This window comes from Phyllobates terribilis, unplaced genomic scaffold (assembly GCF_046119375.1).
Source record: "Phyllobates terribilis strain yellow unplaced genomic scaffold, ASM4611937v1 Scaffold_5__5_contigs__length_657084704, whole genome shotgun sequence".
Classification (NCBI taxonomy): Eukaryota; Metazoa; Chordata; class Amphibia; order Anura; family Dendrobatidae; genus Phyllobates; species Phyllobates terribilis.
Window position 1 is genome coordinate 111,001,931 of NW_027362765.1, and position 13,129 is coordinate 111,015,059.

A 13,129-nucleotide genomic window follows, 5' to 3' on the forward strand; every position below is an offset into this window, starting at 1 on the left:
TCGGCATAGCTATCAGGCAGAAAATCCGCTATAACAACTAAAGGGTTCAGTCAGCGTGGAAAAATGAAAGCTGATGACCAGGAGACCAAGGAAAATGGTATCATGAAGAATTTTAGCAAGTAGTGTCCTGATCTTGTGGAAGGAAGTTGTTAATAAGATTATTGTGTTTTTCTTGCAGCTTCAAATGAGAATGAGCGAGAGGACAGTGTCTCTCAACACCATGGTCCCTTTACCTCGCAGCGCATACTGGCAGCACATTACAAGACAGCACAGTACAGGACAGCTCTACAGCCTGCAAGGTGAAGTACAAAGAATTTCACCTTACATCATTGACGTTTAGAAGAGCACTGACTTATTATTTCAGTGCACTGACTTTTTATATTGTAGCACTCTTATAGAAGCACTGACTTATTATCTCAGGGCACTGATTTATTATACTAGAGAACTTACACCATAGGAATACTGACTTATTATATTAAAGCACTAATAGTATAAGATCACTGGCTTATTATCACAGGACACTGACTTACTGTATATTTTAGCACTCACTTAAAACATAAGAGCATTGACTTATTATTTCAGTGTACTGACTTATTATATTGTAGCACTCTTATAGGAGCACTGACTTTTTATCTCAGGGCACTGATTTATTATACTAGAGAACTTACACCATAGGAATACTGACTTATTATATTAGAGCACTTATAGCATAAGAACACTGGCTTATTATCTCAGGACCTTGATTTATTTTGGAGCACTCACTTAAAACATAAGAGCACTGACTTATAATCTCAGGGCTCTGATTATTCCGGAGAACTTACAACATAGGAATACTGACTTATTATATCACAGCACGTTTAGCATAAGAGCCCTGACTTATCTCAGGGAACTGATTTATTATACTAGAAAACTTACACCATAGGAATACCGACTTATTATATTAGAGCATTTATAGCATAAGAGCACTGACTTATTATCTCAGGGAACTGATTTATTATGCTAGAGCACTTACTTATCATATAGGATCACTGGCTTATTATCTCGGGACACTGACTTATATTGGAAATGTGGCACCCCAGGGGTCTGGTTTCCACAGTAACAGCAATGTTATGTCTGAGAGCAGGTGGGAGGTCTCTTGGTCAGGAATCCTATGCATGCCACACCTCCTGCCCAGTCCTGGGAGGGGAAGAACTTCCCCTATATAAACCTGGGGCTGAGGCAGGGTTAGAGAGTTCAGAGGGAGAGTTCAGCCAGGAGGGCTGACAGGGAGCTGTGGCTCCGGCTGGGCCCAGCTCCTGGGCCATGCCAGAAGTGGAGACAGAGAAGAGAAGCAGCTATGGGAAGAAACAACAGGAGCTCTGTGGGAGCAGTGTTACAAGGAGTCAGGGGCTGGCAGCTGCAGAGCTCGCCCTGACTGAGAAGATTTCTTACCGGACCCGGAGTCCGAGGCTGTGGGGACTAACTCCTACCCAGCAGCAGAAACCGACCGGCAGGGGATTTCAGGTCCTCTGGCCAAGAAACCCGAAGGCACGGTCACACGCATGGGACCAGCACCGCCGTCGTGGAGCGGAAGCTACTAGAAGGCCCCGAGTCACCGGCCATACGGGTGAGCACCACACGGTACACTCAGGGACGTGGGCTACTTATACCCGCTTCTAGCAAGGTAGCCAGAAGAGTATCGTTAGTTTGGGAGGCTTACAACTCCGCCTGGCCAGGGGAGATCCCATCTGCTCAAGGACTGACCAGGCCCCAATCGCTAGCCAGTACTCCGGGAGGGTCTATCGTTGTCACCAGTAAAGACCCTGAACTACACCGTACCGTCTCCGAGTGGTTCCTGCTACCCCCATCATCCACGTCGGCTGCCCTGAGGCCATACCCCTCGCGTTGGGGGTTATACTATCACGCTGCACAATCCTACCACCGGCCTCAGCGGTCTGCCCTACAGCAGCAGCTCCTTAGCTGTACTCAACGGGTGGCGTAGTCGTCCAACATCTACCGCTAATACAGCGCCACTTAGTCTGACTCCCTGGGCACGGACCGGATCACCGCCACGAGACTACAACCCTCAAGAGATCCGGCTCCGGGTAAGCTCCCGCGTGCGCAACGCAGCGCGACACAGGCCCAGGGGCGCGTCAACTTTTGGCGTAGTCGGCAGGATTTCGTGCCCGCAACCACCGGGTACTGCGTGCCTGAAAAAGACTGTTCAAACTTACCTTTGGTGAAGATTCCCGCCATCCGGCGCCATCTTCCGCTTCCTTCCCGCCATCGGTGGAGTTTTCCCGCCATCCGGCGCCATCTTCGGCCTTCTTCCCGCCAGCCGTGGAGTTTTCCCGCCATTGGACGCCATCTTGAGGACGCCGCGCGGGAAGAAGAGGGGCGTGGACTCCGAAAGCGCGCGAGAAACTGAAGCCCCGCCTCACGTCCGGACGTTGCGTAAGGTCCTGGAAGGAGCCCAGCAGACGCCGACGTCACAGGAGCGCGACGGAAGGTCCTCAACCCTGACGACCCACTGCGGAGCCGCGGCCTACGGAAGAGGATCATCGCAAGGTAGGCCACGGTCCACTAGGGGGGAGAAGGATGTCGGATACGGAGGAGAGCTTCACCGCTTCAACCCCCGCCAGCGCCACCGCTGTTGCGGTCATGCCTTTCACCATGCCCTATATCCCGGGGGCAGCCTGGCTACCCCAGTACTCAGGGGAGTCACATACCCTGCATGACTTTAGAGAAAAGCTGGATAGCCTCTTCCAGGTGTACCCCCTCACAGAGGAGCAAAAAGTGAGCATCCTGGTGGCCCAATTAACCGGGGCAGCCCAAAGGGAGGTAAAGTCCTGGCCACCTGGGAGGAGGACTGTCGCAGAGATACTAACCCAGCTAACCGAGGAGGAGCTGCAGTACTACCAATACGAGGAAAGCCAAGAGGACCCGGACGGGTCTGAGGACTACCCTCAGGAGGGAGCACAAAGAGGACATAGCTACTGAAGGGAAGTAGCGTGAATAAAGAGCTGTAAATAGTTACCCGTAAGGGTACAAGGACTGCTGCTAATTAAAATATGGTCCCCGTTGGGATTAGTGAATTGTTCCCCATGTGCCCCTATCTTAAACCAGGCTGAGGACTGTGAGCAGCCATTCCTTATCCCCACTGGCCGAGGACTGAGAGCGGCCATATCCTGTAAATAATTATGTGTTTCTAGTAATTTATGGGAGTCTTTGGTGGATTTACCGGGAATCCTTTGTACATGGTTGTAGCGTAACCCAGGAATGGACTAAAAACTGTTAAGGACTCGAGGCAGGACAGACCCCTACCTGGTTACATCTCCCTGTTTTGGTGAAATGGACACCTTGCTTTTCTTCAAAACTGCACCCGGTTGCGGACACGCCGTAACCATCTTTATGTGTTTTTCTTATTGTATTATTATTGTTTATACCTTGTTATGTTTTTCTAAAAATATGTTTAGTCCCGGAGTACTAAATTTCACTAGGGGGGAATGTGGCACCCCAGGGGTCTGGTTTCCACAGTAACAGCAATGTTATGTCTGAGAGCAGGTGGGAGGTCTCTTGGTCAGGAATCCTATGCATGCCACACCTCCTGCCCAGTCCTGGGAGGGGAAGAACTTCCCCTATATAAACCTGGGGCTGAGGCAGGGTTAGAGAGTTCAGAGGGAGAGTTCAGCCAGGAGGGCTGACAGGGAGCTGTGGCTCCGGCTGGGCCCAGCTCCTGGGCCATGCCAGAAGTGGAGACAGAGAAGAGAAGCAGCTATGGGAAGAAACAACAGGAGCTCTGTGGGAGCAGTGTTACAAGGAGTCAGGGGCTGGCAGCTGCAGAGCTCGCCCTGACTGAGAAGATTTCTTACCGGACCCGGAGTCCGAGGCTGTGGGGACTAACTCCTACCCAGCAGCAGAAACCGACCGGCAGGGGATTTCAGGTCCTCTGGCCAAGAAACCCGAAGGCACGGTCACACGCATGGGACCAGCACCGCCGTCGTGGAGCGGAAGCTACTAGAAGGCCCCGAGTCACCGGCCATACGGGTGAGCACCACACGGTACACTCAGGGACGTGGGCTACTTATACCCGCTTCTAGCAAGGTAGCCAGAAGAGTATCGTTAGTTTGGGAGGCTTACAACTCCGCCTGGCCAGGGGAGATCCCATCTGCTCAAGGACTGACCAGGCCCCAATCGCTAGCCAGTACTCCGGGAGGGTCTATCGTTGTCACCAGTAAAGACCCTGAACTACACCGTACCGTCTCCGAGTGGTTCCTGCTACCCCCATCATCCACGTCGGCTGCCCTGAGGCCATACCCCTCCCGTTGGGGGTTATACTATCACGCTGCACAATCCTACCACCGGCCTCAGCGGTCTGCCCTGCAGCAGCAGCTCCTTAGCTGTACTCAACGGGTGGCGTAGTCGTCCAACATCTACCGCTAATACAGCGCCACTTAGTCTGACTCCCTGGGCACGGACCGGATCACCGCCACGAGACTACAACCCTCAAGAGATCCGGCTCCGGGTAAGCTCCCGCGTGCGCAACGCAGCGCGACACAGGCCCAGGGGCGCGTCAGAAAGCTCACTTAAAATATAAGAGCCCTGACTTATCTTCTCGGTACATATATATCAACACTTCAGACATAGAAGCACTGACTTATAATCTCAGTTCATCAACATTATTTTAGAGCACTTACTTTAACAATAGGTACACTGACTTATTATCTCAAAGCACTGACATGTTAGAGCACCTACTTATAGCATAGGATCACTGACTTATTATCTTCAAGCTCTGACTAATTATTTTAGAGCACTCATCTACTGTATATCATAAGAGCACAGAGTTATCTGGAACACTGACTTACAGGAGTGTAACTATAATGTGTACAGGGGTTGCAGTTGCACCAAAACTCTGGTGCCTCATTGGGGGTTAGGGTGGGCAAGGTCACATTGGCCAATATAAGAAGTTTAATACTATTAAAGACCTCTGATAGTGGGGCCCTGTTGGAGATTTTGCATTGGGGTCCACAAGCAGCTGATTTATTATATTGCTGCACTCACTTAACATAAAAAAACTTATTAGAGCCCTCAATAATAAGAGTGCTAACTTTACTACTGACTTATTATCTCAAGGCACTGACTTATAATAATAAAACACTCATTTATAATGCAACAGCCCTGACTTATTTTATTACTGCACTTACCTATAAAATAAAAGCACTGACTTATCTCAAATACTGACTTATCATATTAAAGCCTTCCATTATGATGTAAGAGCTTTTACTTATTATATTAGAAAACTCACATATAGCATAAGAGCATTGACTTACTATATTACTGCACTTTTGCATATAAGATAACAGCACTGACTTATCATCTCAGGATACTGGCATAGAACATAGCAGCACTAATTTATCATTATACAGTAGGTCACTGACTTATTATCTCAGGACAGTCAGGCATTTACTTATTTTATTAGAGCATTTATAAAATAACAGCAGAGACTTATTTTGGACACTGACTTATAATATTAGAGCATTTACTTATAACATAAGAGCACTTACTTCTTGTCTCAATACACTGACTTTACATATTGGAGCATTCACTTATATAAGCAAGGACTTACCTGAGGGCACTGATTTATTATATTAGAGCACTCACTGATATCATAGGAACGCTGGCTTACAGTTGTGCTCAAAAGTTTACATACCCCGGCAGAATTTTTCCTTTCTTGGCCTTGTTTTAGAGAATATGAATGGTTATTGGTTGGGTGAAGCCATTTATTGTCAAACTACTGTGTTTTCTCTTTTTAAATCTTAATGAGAACCAAAAACATCCAAATGACCCTGATCAAAAGTCCACATACCCCAGTTCTTAATACCGTGTATTGCCCCCTCTAACATCAATGACAGCTTGAAGTCTTTTGTGGCAGTTGTGGATGAGGTTCTTTATTTTTTCAGATGGTAAAGCTGCCCATTCTTCTTTGCAAAAATCCTCCAGTTCCTGTAAATTCCTGGGCTGTCTAGCATAGACTGTGCTCTTGAGATCTCCCCAGAGTGGCCCAATGATATTGAGGTCAGGAGACTGAGATGGCCACTCCAGAACCTTCACTTTGTTCTGCTGTAGGCAATGACAGGTTCACTTGGCCTTTTGTTTTGGGTCGTTGTCATGTTGGAATGTCCAAGTACGTCCAATGCGCAGCTTCTGGGCTGATGAGTGCAAATTTGCCTCCAGTATTTGCTGATAACGTGCTACATTCATCTTTCCTTCAACTTTTAAAAAGTTTCCTGTGCCTGGGTAGCTCACACATCACCAAAACATCAGCGATCCACCTCCGTGCTTTACTGTAGGAATGGTGTTCCTTTCCTCATAGGCCTTGTTTACCTCTCTCCAAGTGTAATGTTTATGGTTGTGGCCAAAAAGTTAAATGTTGGTCTCATCACTCCAAATTACCTTGTTCCAGAAGTTTTGAGGCTTGTCTCTGTGCTGTTTGGCGTATTGTAGGTGAGATACTTTGTGGCATTTGCACAGTAGTGGCTTTCTTCTGGCGACTCGACCATGCAGCCCATTTTTCATCAAGTGCCTCCTTATTGTGTATCTTGAGACAGCCGCAAAGCTAGTTTTCAGAGAGTCCTGAATTTCAGCTGATGTTATTTGTGGGTTTTTCTGTGCGTCCCGAACAATTTTCCTGGCAGTTGTGGCCGAAACATTTGTTGGTCTACCTGACCGTGGTTTGGTTTTTACAGAGCCCCTGATTTTCCATTTGTTAATCACAGTTTGAATGCTGCTGACTGGCATTATCAATTCCTTGGATATCTTTTTGTATCGCTTTCCTGTGTTATACAGTTCAACTACCTTTTCCCGTAGATCCATTTACAATTCTTTTGCTTTCCCCATGACTCACAATCCAGAAACGTCAGTGCCTGGATGAAAGATGCAAGAGTCTGTCTGGATCCCAGAAACTCACTCAGCTTTTATGCACACACACTAATTACAAGCAAACAGGTCACAGGTGAGGATGTTACCTTTAGTCACCATTCAAACCCATTTGTGTCAAATTCTGTGCATGTTATCAGGCGAAAATCACCAGGGTATGTGAACTTTTGATCAAGGTCATTTGGATGTTTTTGGTTGTCATTAAGATTTAAAAATAGAAAACACAGTAGTTTGACAATAAATGGCTTCACCCAACCAATAACAATGAGTGAAGAACAAGTTTTTTTGTTATCATTCATATTCTCTGAAACAAGGCCAAGAAAGCAAAAATTCTGCCGGGGTATGTAAACGTTTGAGCACATCTGTATTATCTCAGGGCATAGACTTATTATCTCAGGGCACAGAGTTATAATATTAGAACATTTATAAAATAACAACATTGACTTATTATATTGCTGCACTAACGTAAAACATGGCAGTATTAACTTTTAAGTGCCCTAATATAATAACTCATTGCATTGAGATAATAAGTTAATTCTTTTAAGTTTTACATTAGTGCAGTAGTCCTGTTATTTATTAAGTTATAATAGTGTCAGTGCCCTGATGTAATAAGTCGGTGCTCTCATTATTTTACAGCATTCACCTATGTCATAAGGGCACTGATTTATCACCTCAGTGCACTTACTTTTTATATTAAAACTTGTCAAGAATAATCACAGCCCGGGAAGGTCAGGCAGAACCACCCGCTGTGATCTCGGTGTCAAAGAGCTCTCTGCTGCCCCCTATCGTCCAATTATATGATTAGCCAATGATCAATGGAAGAGGCCGCAGGCTGTCTTCACTAATAGGCGGTTATCGGAAAACTTAACAGTGAGTGTATGGTATGTACACCTCCGGATTCCAACACATGGAATATATGTATAAACCTCCGTACGATCACTGCTAACTCCACGATAACCCCAGACTTCTTGGTGCCACTACCAGTGTTTTTTTTTTTTAAAAAAAAACTGACTGGAGGCCTGGTTCTGGTTCTGGAAGCTTAAGGCTTCAGGGCGCAGTGTACAGAACAAAACTATTCAATTTTATATTTAATCCAAAGGGAGGCAGTGTTTATAAAAAAAAAATATATAAAAGATTTTATAAAGGGGACAAAACAATACAGCATATACCATTACAGAAAATAAAAGGGATTACCAAGAGAATTTACTACACCGATCGCAGAGACAATTCAGTTTAGCCGAAGGAGAGCGCTTTGCTTGGGGCCATTTAGTAAATGGGATTCATGCATACACTGCTATGTATCTCTCTACAGGAACCAAGATCATAATTCGGCTTGATCTTTTATCAGCCCCTGAGTTTCACCCCCACCCACTCTGCACTAGATGACCAAACATGGGCTGGGTTGTGGGCTGTCCAGCTTTTATGAAATCCCAACTTATGTGATTACTCCTCAAAGGGATGATTGCAGAAGTTTGAGATCACCGCCATATTTTCCATCGGGATTTTATCTTTACTTAGAGACCAAACATGGCATGGCTATTGGCAGTTATCTGTCCCCTATGGATCTGCCCTCTGTGGATTTGGGGCTGATAGACAGTGGTTAATATGAAAAATTATGCATCTTCTTTTTGTAGATACAGTGCAGAAAATGTCTCATCAATGTCGGATTTATACAAATTTCGATATTCAATATTTCCTTTCGGAGACATTAAGTCTGAGCTGGCTTATTGTAACATTTCCCCTGCAGGAAACCACAGTGTGCAACATGCATTTCTTGTGGACAAAAGGGCTTCCACTGTCCTGTTTATGTGGATGCTGGGTGACAATGGCTATTTCTTTCTAAAGGGTGTGAGGTATTTGCTTTAATCCTCTCAAAACTTAAAGTCCTTTTCCAATCTTAACTATTAGTCCAATCTGTACGCTTTGTCTCTGCACAATATGCATCCTCGTTCGTATGCCAGGGTCTATTGTCGCAAAAGGAGTTTCTGCATTTTAATTAGGATTGTCTCTTCTCTTTGTCTCCAATCTATACATCGCAGTCTTACTCATTTCCCATATTTTAAATTGTGCAACTCACATCTTAGAGACTAAAGACTGTGTGACAGAGAAAAAGGAGGGAGGGGAGGAGGGAGAGGGGTGAGAGGGGTTTCAGAGATAGTAATATTTTCTATGACAAAGCTCTTATAAAATAAAAGCACTATCTTATTATACTGCTACACTAATGTAAAACACTAGCAGTCATAGCAGCACTGACTTATTATCTCAGGGCACTTACTAATTATATTAGATCACTTACTTATATCATAAGTCAGTGCCCTGAGATAATAGCATAAGAGCGCTGACTTTTATTTTAGAGCATTCATTTACATGAACACTGACTTGTTATCTCAGAGCTCTGACTTATTACCTCAGAGCTTTACATTATTATCTCAGAGCTCTGACGTATTTGCTCAGAGCTCTGACTTATTATCTCAGATGACTCAATTATCATCTCAGAGCTTTGAGATAATAGTGCGCTCACTAAATACAAATAATACATGAGCTACTTGCAAACCGAGGCCCCAGTATAACTAACCACAGTACAGCCACAGCGAAGGTGAAACTTGTTAATCAGCCGTTCACTCCCGTCATTAATATATGTGCAGGATTATTAATTACTCCTCTACTAATGAAAAGTAAATCAGTTTACATATTAAGGAGCCGGCGGCCGCTCCACATGGAAACCAGGTAGGATAATTAAATTAAATGAAAAATAAAAAAATGCTGCATGAAATCGGCCACAAGTACATCAGTAAATGATCTGCATCAATCTCAATTACATGAACCGGCTGCGGACATGTTATTGATTTCTAACATACTTGGCTTCATTTACTTGGATACATTATATGAATTTATAATCGCCTCCAAGGAAGAGAATGGATTTGTCTCAGCTTTTGCCTGTGTCTCACCTCTACTTATACCTCTTGCTTCAGGGTCAGGCCCAACTGTGCAGCCTGCAGTTGTCAGCTATCGCCATCTAGAGGTGTTCTTGGGTATTACAGCGTTGCGTGTCATTAAAGATAGCATATTTTCACAGATTAATAAATGTATGGTAATATTACATGGCCTTGTGATATTTATAATACAAGGTTGCTATTTTAATTTAATATATCAGTGCACAAACTAATTAATAATTAGTCCATACACTCAAGTGACAATGACCAATCTCATACTGACATAATATTTTCACATCTGAGACGATAAATCAGTTCTCCACACAATTATATTGAGCTATGAGACTATTATCCAGTGTCCTAAAAACAGATAGTTCCTGAGACAATGGATCTGAGATAATTATTTAAAGCTGTGAATTAATAATAAAAAAAAATAATTCTGAATGTAGATTTTTTTTTATAATAAGTCAGTGTCCTGGGATATTATGCAGTCATGGCCAAAAGTGTTGGCACTTTGAAATTGTTCCAGAAAATGAAATATTTCTCCCAGAAAATTATTGCAATTACAAATGTTTCGTTATACACATGTTTATTTCCTTCGTATGTATTGGAACAACATAAAAAAACAGAAAAAAGGCAAATTGAACATAATTTCAAACAAACCCAAAAATGGGCCGGACAAAATTGTTGCCAACTCAACTTAATATTTGGTTGGAAACCTTTTGGAATAAATAATTGCAATCACTTCTTATAACAATCACCAAGCTTCTTTCACCTCTTAACTGGAATTTTGAACCACTCTTCTTTTGCAAACTGCTCCCTTCACCCAACAGCAATTGTAAGATCTCTCTACAGGTTTGCACTGGGATTTAGATCCGGACTCATTGCTGGCCACTTCAGAACTCTCCAGCTCTTTGTTTCCATCCATTTTTGGGTGCTTCTTGAAGTATGTTTGTGGTCTTGTCCTGCTGGAAGATTCATGACCTAGGATGCAAACCCAGATTTCTGACACTGAGCACTACATTGTGATCCAAAATCCTTTGGTAATCTTCAGATTTCATGATGCCTTGCACACAGTCATGACTCCCAGTACCATAGGCAGCAAAACAACTACAAAAAAATCTTTGAATCTCCACGATATTTGACTGTATGCACTGTGTTCTTTTCTTTGTAGGCCTCATTTCATTTTCGGTAAACAGTAGAATGATGTGCTTTACTAAAAAGCTCTATCTTCGTCTCATCTGTCCACATGATGCATTACCAGAAGGATTTTGCCAAACTGCAGTCTAGCTCTTTTATGTCTCTGTGTCAGCAGTGGGGTCCTCCTGGGTCTCCTGCCATAGTGTTTCATTTCATTCAAATGTTGATGGATAATTCATGCTGACACTGATGCACCCTGAGCCTGCAGGTCAGCTTGAATTTCCTTGGAACTTGATTGGGGCTGCTTATCCACCATCAGGACTATCCTGCGTTGCAATCTGTCATCAGTTTTTCTCTGCCGTTCACATCCAGGAATAATAGCTATAGTGCCATGGGTTGTAAATCTCTTATGTTGCACACCGTGAATAAAGGAATATCTCTGGAGATGGACTTATAACCTTGAGATTGTAGATATTTTTATCAACAATTTTGGACCTCAAGTCCTCAGACAGTTCTCTTCTCCTCTTTCTGTACTCCATGCTTAGTGTGGCATACACAGACACACAATGCAAAGATTGAGTCAACTTCTCCCCTTTTGTATTTGGTTTCAGGTGTGATTTTCATATTGCCTACACCTGTTACTTGCCACAGTTGAGTTTGAATGAGTATCACATGCTTGAAACAAAGTTGTTTACCCACATTTTTGGAAAGGTGCCAACAATTTTTCAGGCCCATTTTTTGGGGTTTTGTGTGAAATTACGTCCAATTTGCCTTTTTTCACTGTTTTTTTGTGTTGTTCCAATACACACAAAGGAAATAAACATAATAAAATATGTATAATTGCAATAATTTTCTGGGAGAAATACTTCATTTTCTGGAACAATTTCAAGGGTGCCAACACTTTCGGCCATTACTGTATATAAATGTCTTCAATCATAAAGTAGTACTCTGACACTATCTACCAGATTGGGTAGAATAAGCTAGTATCATGAGATAATATATAGATGTCTGAAATAATAAGTCAGTACCCTGAAATAATATATAGATATATGAGATAATCAGTCAGTACCCTGCATAATATCTAAATGTCTGAGATAATAGGCCAGTACCCTGAAGTAATATCTAGATGATTTAAATAATCAGTCAGTACGCTGAAATAATATTTCAATGTCTAAAATAATAAGTCAGTACCCTGACATAATATATAGATATCAGAGATAATAGGTCAGTACACTGACATAATATCTAGACATTTGACTTAATAAGTTAGTACCCTGACACATGTACATGTTTGCAATATTAAGTCGGTATACTGACATAACATCTACAGTAGATGTATGAGATAATAAGTTAGTGCCCTTATATAATATCTTGTTGTTTGAGATAAAAAGTAATTGGCCTACATTAATATTTGGATGCTTGACATAATAATCTACTGTAGTATCATGAGATAGTATGTAGATGTCTGAGATGATAAGTCAGTGCTATGAAATAATATCTGGGTGTCTAAGATAAAACATCAGTGGCCTGAGATCATATATAGATATTTGACAAAATAATATACACTGCTCAAAAATATAAAGGGAACACTTAAACAACAGAATATAACTCCAAGTAAATCAAACTGCTGTGAAATCAAACTGTCCACTTAGGAAGCAACACTGATTGATGATCAATTTCACATGCTGTTGTGCAAATGGAATAGACAATAAATGGAAATTATTGTCAATTATCAAGACACCCTCAATAAAGGAGTGGTTCTGCAGGTGGGGACCAGAGACCACATCTCAATACCAATGCTTTCTGGCTGATGTTTTGGTGACTTTTGAATGTTGGTTGTGCTTTCACACTCGTGGTACGGACTCTACAACCCACAGAAGTTACTCAGGTAGTGCAGCTCATCCAGGATGGCACATCAATGCGAGCTGTGGCAAGAAGGTTTGCTGTGTCTGTCAGCGTAGTGTCCAGAGGCTGGAGGCTCTAGCAGGAGACAGACCAGTACACCAAGAGACGTGGAGGGGCCGTAGGAGGGCAACAACCCAGCAGCAGGACCACTACCTCCGCCTTTGTGCAAGGAGGAACAGGAGGAGCACTGCCAGAGCCCAGCAAAATGATCTCCAGCAGGCCACAAATGTTCATAT

At 43.2% G+C, this 13,129-nt stretch overlaps 1 protein-coding gene across 3 annotated transcripts in view; it reads left to right on the top strand.

Annotated features, from left to right (window-relative positions):
• DOK5 (docking protein 5) overlaps positions 1 to 13,129 on the top strand; it is a 122,488-nt gene that overhangs the window by 104,066 nt on the left and 5,293 nt on the right. For all 3 annotated transcript variants that reach the window (XM_073682761.1, XM_073682759.1, XM_073682758.1), the window contains exon 7: positions 179 to 299. In XM_073682761.1, the coding sequence (XP_073538862.1) occupies positions 179 to 299 (121 nt within the window). The remainder of the gene's footprint in view (positions 1 to 178; positions 300 to 13,129) is intronic.